Source organism: Passer domesticus, chromosome 8, assembly GCF_036417665.1.
Source record: "Passer domesticus isolate bPasDom1 chromosome 8, bPasDom1.hap1, whole genome shotgun sequence".
In the NCBI taxonomy this organism is placed as follows: domain Eukaryota; kingdom Metazoa; phylum Chordata; class Aves; order Passeriformes; family Passeridae; genus Passer; species Passer domesticus.
Genome location: NC_087481.1, coordinates 56,089,190 through 56,107,212, shown reverse-complemented (window position 1 = coordinate 56,107,212; position 18,023 = coordinate 56,089,190). Strand labels below are relative to the sequence as shown.

General features: G+C 47.1%; 1 protein-coding gene across 2 annotated transcripts in view; it reads right to left on the bottom strand.

Annotated features, from left to right (window-relative positions):
• Positions 1-17,600, bottom strand: part of DOCK1 (dedicator of cytokinesis 1) — a 265,941-nt gene extending 248,341 nt beyond the window's left edge. Inside the window, exon 1 of one of the 2 annotated variants that reach the window (XM_064431580.1) lies at positions 17,435-17,600. In XM_064431580.1, coding sequence (XP_064287650.1) covers positions 17,435-17,480 — 46 coding nt within the window. In that variant the 5' untranslated portion in view covers positions 17,481-17,600. The remainder of the gene's footprint in view (positions 1-17,434) is intronic. The other variant, XM_064431581.1, reaches the window with a different exon arrangement.
• Between the last annotated feature and the right edge of the window lie 423 nt (positions 17,601-18,023).

The following is an 18,023-nucleotide window of genomic DNA, read 5'->3' as shown; positions in this document are numbered from 1 at the left end:
AAGCACCAGCAGGCACCCCATGTTTCACACCAGATGGCAAGGGCAGCAATGTGTCCTGCATCACATTTGGTGTCTCTTCACTCCCTACCCAACGTGAGTTAATTAATTAATAAGATGAGGGAACTTCAGAAATCCAGAACAATCCCAAAGTTGGGGCCTTCCCAAAGTGCAACCACCCTGCTGAGCCCTGCTGGCAGAGCTGGAGGAGGACAAAACAAGATGCTCACTTGTCCTTTCATTAAAAAATACAGAAAGAAATAAAATCTGGAGCAAAGGAGGCTCAGAGGGACCTTGTGGCTCTGCACAAGGAGGGGACAGGAGGGGACAGCCAGGGGGATCAGGATCTGCTCCCAGGGAAAGCAAAAAGAAGTCAAGAAATGTTGTACCGGGGAGGCTCAGGTTGGACATCCGGAGGAATTTCTTCACAGGAAGGGTGATTTGACATTGGAAGGGGCTGCCCAGGGAGGTTTGGAGTGCCCACCCCTGCAGGTGTCCAAGGAAGGGCTGGAGGTGGCACTGAGGGCTCTGGGCTGGGGACAAGGTGGGCATCAGGCACAGCTTGGCCTTAAAGATCTTGGTGCTCCCTTCCAAACTGAATAAATCTGGGATTCTGTGAAATGAACAGTTCTGGACAAAGCCAAGATTTCCAAGAAGCAAGTCCAGTTTCTCACTTTCCTTCCTCCCCCCTTTCAAGCCAGACACTTTATTTTTAGGGAGCTAATGAAGTGAGATGCTCAGTCACCATTTTACCAGCTCTCTCCCCTCCTCCTGGCTAATCTGTATGCACAGTGCTTCACCACCAAGTACTGAGGGTATAAAGCTGAAACTAGTGCTAAAAAATATATATATACACACATCATTATTGACTCTAACAGCATTATTAATGTGCCATAATGCACAGCTAACAAGAGGCACAATCAAGAACATCCAAATTGATTTTTAATATTAAGAAGTCCATTAAGTGAAACACCCTGGATGCAAAGAGTAATCACATCACCCTGAGTTCTCAACAGTGGCTCTTGCAGAAAAAGCAAGATGCTGATTTAGACTAACACAAAACATTATCCAGAGGCAGATGTTTTGGCATCTGTCTTGTGGTAACTCAGAATCACAAAGAAAGTGAGTTTTGATGTTCCCTCAGACCTACATTTCACTGGGGGCCACTAAGGAGCTGTAACTTGGCTCCTGATCCTCCAGGGAGGCAAGGACAGCATCTGATCATTAGCCATGCTCACCCAAAAAAACAATTTGTGCCTCAAGAAAGGACTTCAGTGCTTGGAATTCAGCAAATTTCAAAACCACCTCTAGACGTGGTTATTAGAAAATTTGCAGAAGTTTCAACACTGCTATGTAGAAAATGCCCCCGGGGGTCTGCTGGGCAGGAGAAGGACAAGAGTTAAAGGCTGGAGAGAAGAACTCATCCAGCTTCTGGTCAGAGCATCAAATGTGCCTGGGCTGGTGGTGAGTCAGGCACATCCTCCAGCCAAGGGTCCCCAGGAGAGGAGAAGTGACCAGAACTGGCAGAGCTGCAGCTCCACACCCGCTCCTGCCTGATGTGGCCCCATCCCTGCCCTGCCAGCAGGGATGCACCCACCCCATCCTCAGCCAGCCCTGCCCAGGGACAGCAGCAACTCCTTCAACACAACCTCAAGCTACGTCAGGGAAGGTACACGCTGGACAGTACAAAAAAAATGTTCACCAAAAGAATCATAAAGTACTGGAATGCTCTTCCCAGGGAGGTGGTGGAATCACCATCTCTGGATGTGTTTAAAAAAAGACTGGACATGGCACTTGGTGCTATAGTCTAGCTGAGGTGTTGGGACTTAGGTTGGACTCGATCCTAGAGGTCTCTTCCAACCTCATTATTCTGTGATTCTGTGAGCAGCAAGGTCAGCTGCAGGGAAAGCCCCATATCCAGCCACAGAATCCCAGAAACTCAATGGCAAGGACAGCCTCAGAAGTCCCAAATCCAGCCACAGAAACCCAAAAACTCGAACAGCAAGGACAGCCCCAAGAGGAGTACCAAATCCAGCCACAGAATCCCAAAACAGCTGGGACTGGAAGGAAGCTCTGGAGATGACCCAGTCCATCCCCCTGCCAAGGCAGGTGACAGGAGCACAGCCAGGTGGGTTTGGAGTGTCTCCCATGGAGAAGGAGGCTCCATGTCCTCCCTCAGCTGTTCCAGTGCTCTGCCACCCTCATGGAGAATGAAACATCTCCTGGTTTAGTTTATGTCCAACACACACACAGGCACAATATCCCAAATGTCACAAGCTCACTGTTAAATCCAGCGTGTGAAAGGGACTTGGAAACCCTCAAGTCCTTCCCAACACAGCACTCCAGGCTAAATAAACCCACATAAATTATGTCAGAGCTCGCCCAGGTCCAACTTGGTGCTCCAGGAGCCCACGGAGCTCCCTGGGAGCATCCCTGAAGCACCAGCCCCCTAATTCTTCAAGCCTCTCCCTTGCCATGGCAGGAAATCCTACGGCACAGAGCAGAATTGTGCTAAGAGAGTGTCTTTTACTAAGCATTACTACAGCAGTGAGCTTAATGGCACAACTATATTTTAATAGGCATTTCAATGACTATAAAATCAAGTTCAACACACTGACGCTCCTCTTGCACTGCTGTGGAAACAGGAAAAAAATTACACAATTTACTACAACACCGAGCTGATGATGCAGAGCAAAGAGCCTAAAGCAAGGAGGAAATGAGGTGATGGGAAGATGCTTTCATTTCCTACTGTTCTTCCTCCTCAGTATTTCAACAAGGGAAAACAAAATCAAAATTCCTCTGGTCTTTCTCAGGAAAGCCTCTGGAATGGGAGAAAAGGATTAATGGAGTTCGAGGCTTTTTACACATCAAGGTTTGATGTGTAAAAATTTCTTTTTCTTTGCCATCACATTATCAGACTGTCTCCAACAGACCCCAAGTCAAAGAAACCCCAAGAAACTTTTTCTGCATTCCCCAAAAGAACACCCAGAGAGGAATGACCTGCTGAGAGAACCCCAGCTGGACCCAGCAACACTTTCCCCCTCTCTCCCAGTACAGCCAGGCCAGGGCAGAAATGGGAAATCAGCAACACTTTTCCTGAACTTGCACCTCACGCCGGAATTAGGGGGAAAAATCACCATGGGAGCGAGTCAAACAGAACTGAATGCATTCAAAGATAAGAGCAGCATTTTGCAAAAACAGGGGAAAACTGTTTTTTCTCCAAACCAGGGGCAATCACATGCTCCGGGCGGCTTCCAGCGGACTTGGCTCGGCCACTGGCCCTAACAAAGGGTCACTGTCCAGCTCCTGCAGCTCCAGCCCAGGGCAGCTCTCACAGAGAGCTCACAGCCCTGTCATTCCAATTTCCCCACCTCAGAACCCTGGGAGCCCACACCAATCTTTGTGCTCATTCTGGAGGAAATAAGGAAATGGAACTTAGATGATCCCACTGTGCACCAAAGACCCAGCATCAGGTTTTGCTCCATAAATTCAGACTTCTGGGAAGGGGGAAAACCAGAGTAGAGGAACACCCTGAATCTGTTTCCAGACCCTGAGCACAATTGTGGCACAATAAGAACCCACCTGTACATTCACAACCATTCACTTTATCATGAGTTTATTTCATAAGTCTAAAGCCTTTTCTAGCCTAATCACAGAATATTCTGAGTTGGAAGGGACCTACAAGGATCATCAAATCCAACTCTTCTTTATTATTATTATTTAAATTTAACAATTATTTTTAACGTGTATATAGTGTAATAAATTGATATTTTAAAGTTGGTGCAGCCCAGTATCGATCCCAGATGTACACAGGAATTCCCAGGTGAGAACTTGGTTCCCCACTGCTAAGGCACCCTCCAAGCCTACTGAAACACATCAAAATTAACCCTTAGACTTCCTTCCCTCACTGCCCTGAGCCTCCAAATCTCCCTTGTTAATTCAGAATAATTCAAAGTCATAACTCCTTCCTTCCCAAGCATAATGATCCAAGGAAAATCTATTTTAAAATCCCCCTGATGGTCACATATTAATGCCAGGAGGGTGATTAAGGTGCCACTAACCCAGCAGTAATTCTCTCACCTCTGCTGCAAGAAAGGGAGTGTTTTGATTATTCTTTCCCCCTTTTTGCAGGTTATTTTCCCAGCATCACTCTGAGAATTCCCTGAAAAGGGGGGAGGCATTAGCAGCCAGAACATGCCCTGAGCAGAGCAGGGGCCAGAGGCAGCTCCTGGCCAAGGAGCAGATCCTGGCTGTTGCTAACACTGCAAACAGCTTAAGGGGACTGATTTCCCTGCCATGATTCCCAAAATCTGCTTCAATGTCTCTGGAAAGCTCCAACAGGCAGCAAAGGTGGACAGTGCAACTTTCACCCTAAAACGTTTCCTTCCCTCGCTGAAAAAACACTGCATTTATCTAAAATCAGTGGTTATTTCTCAACTCCTTGTCTCCACTTGCAGCACCTCTACCTCAAAACAGAGCTATTAAAAAACCAAATTAATGACAGCCAGCACACTCCACACAATTCATGCCCAGCAAATCACCTTTTTTTTTATATATAAATCACACATTTGCCCTGGCTATGTTTGGTGAAAGCATCCTCTGAGACACCAGGAGCACCCAGCAGTGGGACCTGTGCTGGAAAAGGTGGGGAGACTATTTGTGCCATTTTCCTGCAGGAATCAAACTCAGTCCTTTTGCTAAGCAGCCTTCAGTGTTCTGGAGAAAAACAATTTAAACTTTAAAAGTACTTCTTGCTCCGTGAATGGCCCAAGAGCGAGAGGAAGCTACTGCATGCAAAGGTAACAACACAAATTCTGTCATGTGCAAAAAAAGGGAAACAATTATAGAACTCAATATTTCACTAATGATCAAGATTTTACTTTTCATTCTGTTTATACAGGCATTTCTCAAAGGTGTCACTACCCATCTCCTGAAAACCTAAGCTGGCACACAATTATTCTAGTTCCTCTCCACAAAATTATTTTATATTTTCCACATTTTTTATGTAAATGTTATGGAAGCATCCAGACAGCCCTTTACAAATATAATACATGAATTCCTGGTCTTAAAAGTTTATATCTTTATTTAAGATCAGCATGCTGTGTTATAGATGGTATCACACCCAGGCTGTAAAAGCTTGCAGTTATGCCAATATTTTAAATATTCAAGTCCTAAAAGTCCTAAAACTCCTGGTTTTCAGCCAAGAACACGTTCACCTTTGTGTGCTCTAACTGTGGAAAGTGCAGCTGTTGCAGGAAGCCCAAACTGTACTTTCTGTGTCTAAGGCAAAAATCTGAACCAGTTCCATCACTCATCACAGCCCAGTAAATAAACAGAGGCCTCCTCTGCAGCACAAGTGATTGATAAAAATCTGTTAATAAATCACTTCAAGAATACATTCAACTAGAAAATCAAACCAGAGCTGAACCCACACAAAACTTCCAACAATGTCAGCAGCACTACAACTGAGTCATTCTCTCAAGTCTTGACTAAAATGTGCTTATCTGGCTATATCCAGTTTTGGTTTTTGGGAATAAGAATTCCCTCCCTACAGAGTTCAAAGCAAGATACTTTAGCCACTCCTTGAAGACTCAAATGGTTCTTTAAGAAGGTTTGGGATGTTTTTCCCAAAACCACTTTGCTAATCTTTTAATGATTCCGAGATCATCCAGTTCAACAGTCACCCAGCACCATGGTGACCACCACCCATGTCCTCAAGTTTCACATCCACATGTTTTTGGACACTTCCAGGGATGGGGACTGCACCACCTGCCGGGACCCCATTCCCAGTTTGGCTCCAGCACTGGTTTAACCAAGCCTCTGCCATAATCTCACACAAGCACCACCTCCATCAACATCCCAAAACTGGGACTGAGCAGGAGAGGCACCAGACAGAACCCAAAGTCCAATTCCCGTAATCAGCACTTTAGAGACAGATCATGACCTTATAAAAAATTCCCTCAGCCATGAGCACCTCCTGGAGCTTTGCAGGGCAGCAATGCTCAGCATGAAAGCAATGCCACCTAACTGCAGATGTCCCTGTTACCAGATAAACATCGTATGTGCTTTTTAAATCCTGTTAGAGTCTCAGTTTCAGTCAAATGCTCAAGAACACAACCAACAAATACAAATAAAACAAATACAAATAAATATAAATGAAGTGTAGTGTAATAAATACCAAAGGATCTCTGGCTCTGCATCAAAAAGTTTGGGGTTGGTGTTTTGTCCCATTTGACTCACACAGTGAGGAAATTACTGGCCAAGAAATATCTCTGCACCACAAAAAATATCTGTTCTCATCTCCAGCCACTTCAGTGTCAGCAAGGACAGCTGTTTTCTCACCAAAACAGCTCAATGACTGAAATCTCTGGGAAAAGGATCTTTATCCACTGCTTTGTCACATGTCACTAAATTATTTTTACAAAGGAGTCAATGCCAGCTGTTTGTGACTGAGGCAGTCCCAGTGCTCCAGGAATTCTGAGCTGCTCCTGTGCACTCTCCTGCCATGGCCTGGACAAAACATTTGGTTCCTTTATGGCCAAATGTCAGTGAGGAGTATCACAAAAGGGCAGAGCAGCCCAGTGGAGGTGGCAGAGGTGACACACAGACTGTCAGCAGCTAGAGGTGTTGCTGACAGGGAAGGACAGAGCAGGATCCTGCCATACCAAACACAAACCTTCCACAGATTAACCCTAGTGTGAAACAGAAGCCAAAATACCTCCAAAATTTAAAAAAAAAAATTAAAAAGGCCACAAACCATTTTTTTTTTACCATCAGTTTGAGTTACCCTTCACACTGGAGGCTTCAGAGATCAATCCACAGAAGGAAAAAACTCCTCAACAAAAAGCAAACCCACAAGATACACCAGGCTCAGACAGAAGGAAATAAAACAGGCTCTCAAGTCTTCTCCCACCTAGGAATCCTGGTCAAAGAAAGTGATGGATTGATGGAAATACCAATACCTACCAGCCATGGCAAGAAAAATGTAACAAGCAAGACTGAGGCAGTATAATAGTGGGAAAAAAGGTGAGCAGGAAGGAAGGAATTCCTGCAGGGACAAGAAGGCAACAGGTGATGCCTGCAGAAAATTGGTGGGAATTTGAAAGGACAAGAGACAAAGGAAAAAAAAGAAGCTGGACACCAGGTAACATCCCCAGTACCTCGGGTTAGACAGAGCACACTAAAGGCCTGAGTGCAAGAATTATTTTCTATATTGAAGCCACAAATAAGCCACAGACTGATGCAAAAGAACAGTTCTCCCACAGCACCCCAAAGCAGCAGGAAAAAGTCAATCAAACAACAGCTGCTGGACACATCCTCAAAACAGTAATTAAAGATTTCTTGTCATGTTGATGTTCGTTTCCACTCATACACTCCCACTTTGAGAGATTAACCTCATATTTATCAACAGAAACATTCCCACAGGCCCTTATCTCCAACTTTCCCGGCCCAAGTGACACATCTCACCATATCTGTGCACAGTGCAAGCCCTCCTTCAGAGGACAGCATTTGCAGGGCATTCCAAGCCACATCCTCAGCAATCCCCAGCCCTGGCAGCCAGGATCTGCTCACTGAACCCATATGCACAGCAGATTTTCCTGAAAGCAAGCGTCCTTTTCAATCCTTCACCATCTGCCTCAAGACTCACAAACTCAAATCCTCATCAGCAGCTTCCATCTGGCTGAGCACCGAGAGATTTCCTGTGGCAGGCTCTGCTACAGGAGCACTTTTTCCTATTACCAGTTGCTTCCACTGCATTTCTGATCCACACTCTGCATGAAGCAACTCCTCAATAAAAGCACCCAACTCCATGCCCTGAACCATTCCCTGCTGCCAACATTTCCTCCTGCACACCAGCTGGCACCAGGAGGAGGATGCTCAAGGCTAAGGCAGCAGCTGGGAGGCAGGGAAGGGAACAGTGGAGCTTCCCATCCTCCTGTACCTCTGCCCACTCCCAGAGGCACCAGCAGCACCGGGGTTGGCCATGGTCTCCCTTAATTCCAGTTTTTCCTTTTTATTCCAAGCATGAAAATGGGGAAAACCCCTAACACAGCCCAGCTGAAGGTTTTTGGGTAGTGTGGATTCATATGCTCCTTGTCCTTCTGGGACATTCAGGCCCTGCTCCAAATTCTTTTTTTTCCTTTTTATTCCATGCATGAAACTTGGGAAAACCCTCCTAACACAGCCCAGTTGAAGGTTTTTGAGTAGTGTGGATTCATCTGCTCCTTGCCCTCCCAGGATGCTCGGGCCCTGTTCTGAGTTGTGTTTTTTCCTTTTTATTCCATGCATGAAATTTTGGAAAACCCTCCTAACACAGCCCAGTTGAAGGGTTTTGGGCACAGTGTGGCCTCAGCTGTTCCTTGTCCTTCTGTGACACTCAGGCCATGTTCTGAGTCCTGATTTTTCCTTTATATTCCATGTGTGAAAACTGGGAAAACCCTAACAGAGTCCAGTTGAAGGTTTTTGGGCACAGTGTGGCCTCATCTGTTCCTTGTCCCTCCCAGGACGCTCAGGCCCTGTTCCAAATTCTGATTATTCCTTTTTTTTTTTTTCATGCATGAAAATGGGGAAAACCCCCCTGAACAGCCCAGCTGAAGGTTTTTGGGCACAGTGTGGCCTCATCTGTCCCTGTCCCCCCAGGAAGCTCAGGCCCTGTCCCTCCACAGATGTTATCCCACATTTTCTCCCATCCAGCTCGCGGCCGGTGACGCCGGCACTTCCGTGCTTTGTTTGGATAGGCAGGAGGAGGAAGGCAGAGCAAACACAAACACCCCAGGCTGCACTTGCAGAAGGCATCTGCGTGCCTCAAGAGGCTCTCGGGTATTCCAGGTACCTGTGCTGGAACCCTGGATGCTGAGAATTTTACACTTTCTGTGCTGGAAGGCACACACCCCCAAGAAAACACTACATTTGAACTAAAAACAGTAAAATAAGCTTCTAAAGCTAATTAATAACAATAAAATTATAAGTGTATAGTTTAAATAGAAGTGTGTAATATAACATAGTAAAAAACTTAGAATATAAAGTTTTGAAATGTAGTAATATGTATAAAACTACAATAAGTTTTAAAGCAGTAACTCTTCCTCCTTCACCTTCTCCATGAGTTTAAGTATTTTGTAATTAAACAAGAAAGTCCACAGAGTACAGAAAATAAGTAATTTGTTAAGTTAAAAATTTGTGTCATTTCTTAGTTTTTCCTTAAAAAGCCTTATAAAAATAGATACAAAATAATTTCATAACTTGTTAGTAAAATACTGTAAAACTCACAACTTATAAAACTGTAATATAAGAAATAATTAACATCTAAATCCAAACACAAAATAGCATCTCGAACACTTTCAATCCCAACCCAAACAAAAAACAAAAAAAAACCCCACCAAAAAAAAAAAAAAAATCAACATTAGCTCTGTGCTCTCTCCAGCCCCAAGTGCCCACCCTGCAATGCCAAATGTTCCAAATGCTGCAGGAAGCTCTGCCAGAACCAGGTCAAGCCAGGAGGTTCTTCCTCAAGAGAGGTAATTCCTGCTGCCCTCTCCATGTGGGACCCCTCAGGGATAACGAGATTTTCCCAAAAGCCCCAGACCTGCTCAGCCAGGCAGCTGCTCCAGCAGGTTTCCCCCCTCAATGTTCAATCATTTCTGCAGCACATCCATAAAAGTGGCACAGCTTCTGCAAGAGCAGGGATGTACAAACGGAGTGCCTCAAAAACCCAAGTGCCTACAAGCACAAACGTTGATTTATGTACAATTTTGCTGCCATTCCCATTCAGAAATTACACAGCAAATCCTGTTCCACTCACTTGTTGGTGTTTTCTACTGGGGAACACAAAGACATTTTGCTACTCCAACACCCTCAAGGCAAAACCAGCCACCAAAACCCTCTGCAAACACGTTCTAAAAAGGGTTGTGCTGAAATAATATAAGCAGCATTTGAAATAAAGCAGCAGTGACAAAAAAAAATACCAAAAAAAACCCCAAATTCATGTATGGCAGCCAATGGTTGCTTCAGTTCTTCATCCATCTGTTTGTTTTGTTACATATGGGGTACATGATTATACATAATAGTTCTCAATGCAACTATTTCAGTTTAGTTACAAAGCTATATGGAGCAGAAAAATATTTCCAGAGATATTTCATCTTTCAGCTGGTGAAACTGAAATGCAGCAACTGCAGCTTCTTGTATTACAAAGCTTTACATCAGAAATCAGATTTAATGCACAAATTACATAAACATGGGCAGATAATTCTATAAATATATAAATGTTTGCACAACTACAGTTTGAAAAGGGAGAGAGTTTCAGAATTACAAGAATTCTCTTATTGAACATTTTTTTGGTTTAGACAGGGCGTGATTTTAATTCCTCCCCCCGCAAGCTAAAGGAGGAAAGTATTCCAGTAACTCATCAAGGAATTCATTAAAGCCTTACTCAGAAAATTACTATTGTCAGAACAGCCTTGGGTGCCACCACAGGCTAGAAAACAGAACTAAAAATGCTTTTAAGCTTAATAAAAAAGAAACAATCTGACTTGTCAGTGATCCTCCACCCTGCCAAAGAATACCCACAAGTAGGAGCAGCTCCACTGAGTATTTTGAGGAAGTTTTGGACTTGCAGGGAGTCAAAAGGGAGAGGCAAAACTGACACCTTGGATGGAATAAATATTTGAAAACTGGATTAGAGGCAGTTGTTGCAGCTTCCATTCATTACCAGGAGTCAGCCCCAGCTATTTATCTCCAGCTGGACACATCCCCAGGTGTTTTACAAGAGGTATTGGATTTCAGTCCTGCAGGACCACACTGAAGGATTAGACAAAGCAAAGGATCCTCCATGTGCTCCACAGCCAGCACGGGACAAACTCCAGAAACACCAATATTTAAAGGAAAAATTATCCCAACCCTTACTCTTGTAGCTGCAAGCTGACAGAGGGGCTTCCTGGAGAAGGTTTTATTTTAAGTTGCCTCCATTTTTTTTCCCCCTTCCCTGAAAGTTTTGCCTTTGCAGAAAGGAAAATGCCTTTGTAACACAAAGAAACCTGTGCCAAGCGTGGCAAAGAGCCCCAAATCAGCATTGTTTGAGTGCACCTAAGTCAGGCATTTCCAACAGAACAGATAAAGGGATAATTACAAAACCCACCAAGGTGCTACTTGAAGTCAGAGAATCCCACAATGGTTTGGTTGAAGGGACCCTAAAGCTCATCCCATTCCACCCCCTGCCACAGGCAGGGACACCTTTCACTACCCCAGAGGGCTCCAACCCCATCCAGCCCGGCCTTGGACACTTCCAGGGATGGAAATAGCAAATCAAACACCCTAAATCAGCCCCCTGACTATTGTCACTGCCATACCTGTGTACCATGTAAAGTGCAAAAGTCACTTTTCTACCTCCTCTTTTATTTTCTAGGATAAAGAGTAAAATCACCAGGTGAAAATTCCCCAAACCCACTGAAAACTTCCTTTGCAAAGTTAAATAAAAGCTCTGTATTACAGTCAGAGGCAGCTGGCTACCTACTGAAGTCAGTTTGTACTCCATGAGAGGAAAACACACATTCCTGGAAAATCCCATCAGGAACCATTTCTCAGAACAATCCCAGCCTGTAATATTGTTGCTGACCTGGATGAAAACAAACAGGAGTCCAGCTCCCTTCCACTTATCTGGTAAGGTTATCCCTCTCCAATCTGTTGTTTGCAACAAGTGTTTATTGACAGAGAACAATAGTGGCTGCTGAGCAAACTGGGAGGAGCTGAGCACAAGCCTGCGGTCCAACTCAGGTCATTCCCGCAGGAAAAGGGTGGTGCATCTTCCAGCCCCTGCCCCCTGCTTCAGGAGGTGCCAGGATGGGGCAGCACAGAAATGTAAGCAGGGAATTAGAGGATATTGGAAAATAGAACCATGGAATGGGTTGGAAAGATCCAAAAATTCACCCAGTGTCACCCCTGCCATGGCAGGGACACATCCCACTGTCCCAGGTGCTCCCAGCCCCAGTGTCCAGCCTGGCCTTGGGCACTGCCAGGGATCCAGGGGCAGCCCCAGCTGCTCTGGGAATTCCATCCCAGCCCCTCCCCATCCCCTCAGGGAACAATTCCTTCCCAATATTCCCATCTAAACCTATTCTGTCATTTTAAAGCCATCTCCCTTTATCCAGTCCCTCTGTCCCTTGTAGAGAGTCTCTCCATCTTTCAGTTCCTTCAGGCACTGTAAATCCACTCTGAGGTCACCCCAAAGCTTCTCACACAACACCCTGATCTGGGTGTCCAGGGGATGTAACACACCACAACACCCTGATCTGGGTGTCCAGGGGATGTATAAACACCACAACACCCTGATCTGGGTGTCCAGGGGATGTATAAACACCACAACACCCTGATCTGGGTGTCCAGGGGATGTATAAACACCCTGATCTGGGTGTCCAGGGGATGTATAAACACCACAACACCCTGATCTGGGTGTCCAGGGGATGTATAAACACCCTGATCTGGGTGTCCAGGGGATGTATAAACACCACAACACCCTGATCTGGGTGTCCAGGGGATGTAACACACCCTGATCTGGGTGTCCAGGGGATGTAACACACCACAACACCCTGATCTGGGTGTCCAGGGGATGTATAAACACCACAACACCCTGATCTGGGTGTCCAGGGGATGTAACACACACAGCACACCCTGATCTGGGTGTCCAGGGGATGTAACACACCCTGATCTGGGTGTCCAGGGGATGTAACACACCCTGATCTGGGTGTCCAGGGGACGTAACACACCACAACACCCTGATCTGGGTGTCCAGGGGATGTAACACACCCTGATCTGGGTGTCCAGGGGACGTAACACACCACAACACCCTGATCTGGGTGTCCAGGGGACGTAACACACCACAACACCCTGATCTGGGTGTCCAGGGGATGTATAAACACCACAACACCCTGATCTGGGTGTCCAGGGGATGTAACACACCCTGATCTGGGTGTCCAGGGGATGTATAAACACCCTGATCTGGGTGTCCAGGGGATGTATAAACACCCTGATCTGGGTGTCCAGGGGATGTAACACACACCCAACACCCTGATCTGGGTGTCCAGGGGATGTGCTGGCTCTAGGAACCTGAACCTGCATGTGCTCACTCCAATACTCTGATCGATGCAGCAGCAAATCCCCCATGGACATTTGACACTTCCACTTCTGCTCCACGGGTTTGGGATGTGCCACAGCACAGCCCTGCTGTCACTAACAGCAGTCACCTGTCCTGCCACGCAGCTCCAAACCTCACGGCACAGCAGCACTAAAATCACCAAGATGCATTCCTAAGATCCATCTTTTTCAATTTCCTTCAAGTGTTTCCTTCCCTGCTCCAAGGCACAAATGTGCACAAGATCATCACCTTAAACAAGAGTCCCCAAGTGCCACCACAGCTCTCCACAGCCTGGACTGTGACTCCAGGCTTCCACAAAAGCCTTAAACCTGTCCTAAAGCACCACAGTCCTCCCTGAAGCAGCAGTGCTCTGCTGTAGGATATTCTGTGCTTTCACCAGCTTTCCTCTTGACAAATTCTCATCCCCCTGTTCAAAGAGACATTAAAAGATCAAAACTCAGCTGAAAAACTTTTAAATCATGACCACTGTATCACCTCTTAGTCCACCAACTCCTTAAAGCCCTCCCCTAATAATAAAATGTATAGATTTCTATGTACCTGGTGTGAAGGTACTTCCAGAAACCCCTTTGGAAAAGCTATCCCAATCTCAGGGAGGCACTGAAACACCCTGACCATGAAGTGAGGCCAATGTCCCCATCTAAAATTAGGCTTGTTATGATTTGCCAAGTTGTGACACACAACAAAAACTTACCAGGAACAAACAAAAATACTGGAACTCACTGAATTTGGAAAAGACCTCCAAGACCATCAAGTCCAAGTCCAATCCCCAACCCCACTTTGTCGCCAGCCCAGAGCACTGAGTGCCACATCCAGTCCTTCCTTGGACACTCCAGGGATGGACTCAGGCTCAGTAACTGGGAAGTTCTCCTTTTGCATCAGACCACCCAAGGGCACGTGGCACTAATCTTCTGTTTCACCATTTATTCAATTTTGAAAAAAAGGAATTAACTACCACAGTAGTGGTCTGATTACTCCATACACAAACCTTTGAACACAAAGGTATTTTAAATACCATATTTTTAACCACAGTAGCACCAGTTCTACCTCTCACTGCAGTTCTGAGCCCAAAGGAAAAGGGGGAAAAGAACAGCAGAATTCAGGATTTGGAAGCTACCACAGACAATATCCAGTATCTCAGAGGTGCTGGTCAGGTTCCCAGACTTCCCAAAGCAGCTCCTTGCATCCCTTTTCCCCAGCAGAAGGAAAACCACCAGAACTACAAGTCTCCCATCACACCAAAAGCAGGGAACAGGAGGCTGAGCAGTCACACTCCACAGCCGCTCTGTGACACCAAGGGGACACAAAGAGCTCTCAGGACTCTCTGGAAGCCACTGATGTCCCCGTGGAGGAAGCCACAGACCCACGTGGTCCCTTCCACACAGCCCCACTCCTCCCCACCAGCTCAGGGCGAGGGATGAAAGGCAGGATTGAGATGAAGGACAAGGATCTGCAGCACTGGGAGCAGGGAAAAGCTCCTCCAACAAAGCTGCTCATGTCCCTGTTCCGCCTGGCTCCCCACATGTTACCCTAATATCCGTATTATCCCATTAGATCCACACCCATTCCTCCTGCAGCGAGCCCTGAACTCTCTCAGGAAGCGGAGCTGAGTCACTCTCTCAACTGCCTGCTGAGATAATGCCTCTGCACAGAGGCTCAGGGCAGCAAATCCACTCTGCAGGCAGGCAGGGCATCCAGCAGCATCCCCAAATCCCACTGTGCCATAGGGAATGCTCCTCAGCACACCTGTGTCCCACCAGCTGCCACTGCAGGCTTCTTGGCATCACTGATCCAGCTGCATCACAGCCAGCAAACCAAGTCTCGAGATGTTGAGAAAACTCTGTTGGGCACAGGGATACACCAGAGGAGGGGGAGAAGGGATATAAATGTGTTACATAAGCACAGGTCTGTATTTTAAATGTGTACATCTCTATATACAGACACACATACATTTCTGAGTTCCCACTGCTGTGACCTGAACATAACCAGAACTTCACATCTTCCTGAGATTTCTGCTTGGGGAAACCCGCACACGGAATCCTAGAATATTTAGGGTTGGAAGGCACCTCTGGAGATGATCCAGTCCATCCCACCTGCCACCTGGAGCAGGTGACACAGGAACACTCCCAAGTGGGTTGGGACATCCCCATGCCCTCCCTCCTCTGTTCCAGAGCTCTGCCACCCTTCATGGAGAGGACTTCTTCCTCATGGTGAGGTGGAACTTCTCCTGGCTTAGTCCATGGCCACTGCTCCTCACCCTGGAATGAGCCTGGCACCATCCTTTTGGAGATATTTGCATGGATTGATGAGACACCCAAAGCGCTGTACATTATGTTTCACTAAGTCCCATTAGCATTCCTATTAGGGATTTTCTCCCTGGCAGACAATACTGAGTCAACGTCAGCCCCAGGACTGGTCATGGCAAATAGGAAGAAAAATATTCCCAAGTCTGAATTTCCAGGTTAACAGTGCTGTCTCCAATTCTGTTTGGGACTACACAACTGTTACATCAATTCTCCACAACCTCCAGCTTTCACAAGCAGCAAAAAATAAAACATTAGAAGACTCACAGTGCCCTTTCTTAACAACATAAAGGTCCATAAAACACTTAGAATCAAACTGAACATTCATTTTCTTTAGGAAGACACCAGAAAGAAGCTATCTCTCCCAAAGCAGCCTATAACAGCACGGCACAGGCCAGTGAATCCAATGTGTAATCAGCTCTAAATCTGATTTATCTCCTTGCAACCCTCAGATCCCTGTCAGGCAGCAGAGAAATCCCCCAGTTTGGTGAGGATCTCAGCCTCCTAGCAGGAAAAAGAAAACAAACTATCAGAGAAACATAAATCTATTATAAAACCATTACAAACTTCTCTGCAGAGCAGTGGACACAAAAAATACCAACTAAGCACATCCCACTGGGCTTTTTCAAACTGGGAGGGGTTTTTTTATTCTGAAATTACATTAAAATCCAGTTTTCTTACCACACATGCAATCCCCCACACTGGAGATGCAAGTACACTTAAACTGTTATGAAACCATCAAGTCAATTTCACACTTTCTTCTCTCAAATCTATTTCAAATCTATTTCAAATCTATTTCAAATCTATTTCAAATCTATTTCAAATCTATTTCAAATCTATTTCAAATCTATTTCAAATCTATTTCAAGACATTCCTGGAAAGCAGGCCCAGGCAGTCAGCCCCACCACAGCAGCAGACACAGAGTTCCTGCAAAAGAGGAACTTGCTTTCGAGTGGCACTGGGTTGTAACATCAGCTTATACTACGTGACAATTCAGTCACTCCAAAATACCCATCCCACACCACCAGGCAGATAATTTGGAAACTTAATGAGGGACTGCCATCAGTGGCACTTCTGCTTCCTTGTGCCTGCCCTGCATCCTCAACATTGGGATTACCAACACGCTGGAACTGCGATTTTTGCGATTTTTATAATTTTTAAAAGCCAAGCTGTAGTTTTCTAGGGACACACACACACAGAATTTACAATTAATTCCCACAATTCACTCAAGTTTTACTCAGTCCCAGAAACTCCGTTCTTCCTGCTAGCTTTGTTTATGAGGTTTCTATGAAATTTCTTCACAATCAATCCAGCCCAAGAACTGCGGTGGGCACTGAACTTCACGTTTCCAATTTGAACAGTCAGATTGATTATTTCCTTCCCCCAGACAAACGCTCATTCACACCAGTAAAGTTTTCTGCGCCGCACTCCCGAAATAAAACCTTTTGCTCCAAAACCAACATGTTTAAAGTCATGCAGGGCCCTCCCGGGCTTTGGTCCCGTTTGGTCCCAGCAGGGATGTGCGAGCCACCAGCCGGGAACAATCCCCCTCTGTTCCAGAGGGACGGAAGGAGCGGGCTAGGAAATGGATCCCAGCGCGCAGGGGAAGCCCTGATCTGTATGAGCATCACACCCCGGCAGAACCGAGAGGGACAGCGCTCAGGGCACGGCCGGGCAGCGCACCCCGCTCCGCCGCGGGGAGAAAGAACCCGCCGTGAAAACAACTCGGAGCTTCTTCGCTGCGCGCAGCGCGCGGCGAGCCGCAGGAACGCGGGGAGAAAGGCAACTTCTCCCAGCGGGGCACGGCGTTCCCAAACAACTCTTCAAGTTCCTGGGAGCCGGGAGGGGGAGGCAGGAACCGGAGGGGGCTCGGGGGGAACAGCGCGCTCCATCCCGGCCGGAGCAGAGCGCGGAGCCGGGCGGGGACGGGGAGGCCGCGGCCGGGGGGTGCCCCTGGGCGCAACAGGCGGGAGCGGGGCGGGCGCGTCCTCACCTACGCCGTACTTCTCCTCCCTTTTGGTGGGCACCCAGCGGGTCATGGCGCCGGGAGCCGCCGCCGGGATGCCAGAGCCCCGCTCCCTACGCCGCCATTTTCCGACCGCGGGACGGGAAAAGTTTCTCCCGACGGCGGAGTCATGTGGTGCGGGCGGAGCCAGCCCGGCCCGCCGCCCCTCAGCGTCCCCTCCGCGGCCGGGCCGGCCACGGGAGCGGCTCCGCACAAAGGCAGCGCCCTCCTGCCCCGGCTTTATTCGTGCTGCCTCTCCGCCTAGTCCCGGCTGTGTCCCGGGTGCACCCGGTTATGTCCCGGGTGCCTCCCTGCCTCATTCCCCGGCTGTGTCCCAGGTGCACCCGGTTAAGTCCCAGGTGCACCCGGTTGTGTCCCGGGTACCTCCCTGCCTATTCCCGGTTATGTCCCAGGTGCGCCTGGTTGTGTTCCAGGTGCACCTGGTTGTGTAAGTCCCGGGTGTACCCGGTTGTGTCCCGGGTGTACCCGGTTGTGTCCCGGGTGTACCCGGTTAAGTCCCGGGTACCTCCCCGCCTATTCCCGGTTGTGTTCCATGTGCAGCCGGTTGTGTAAGTCC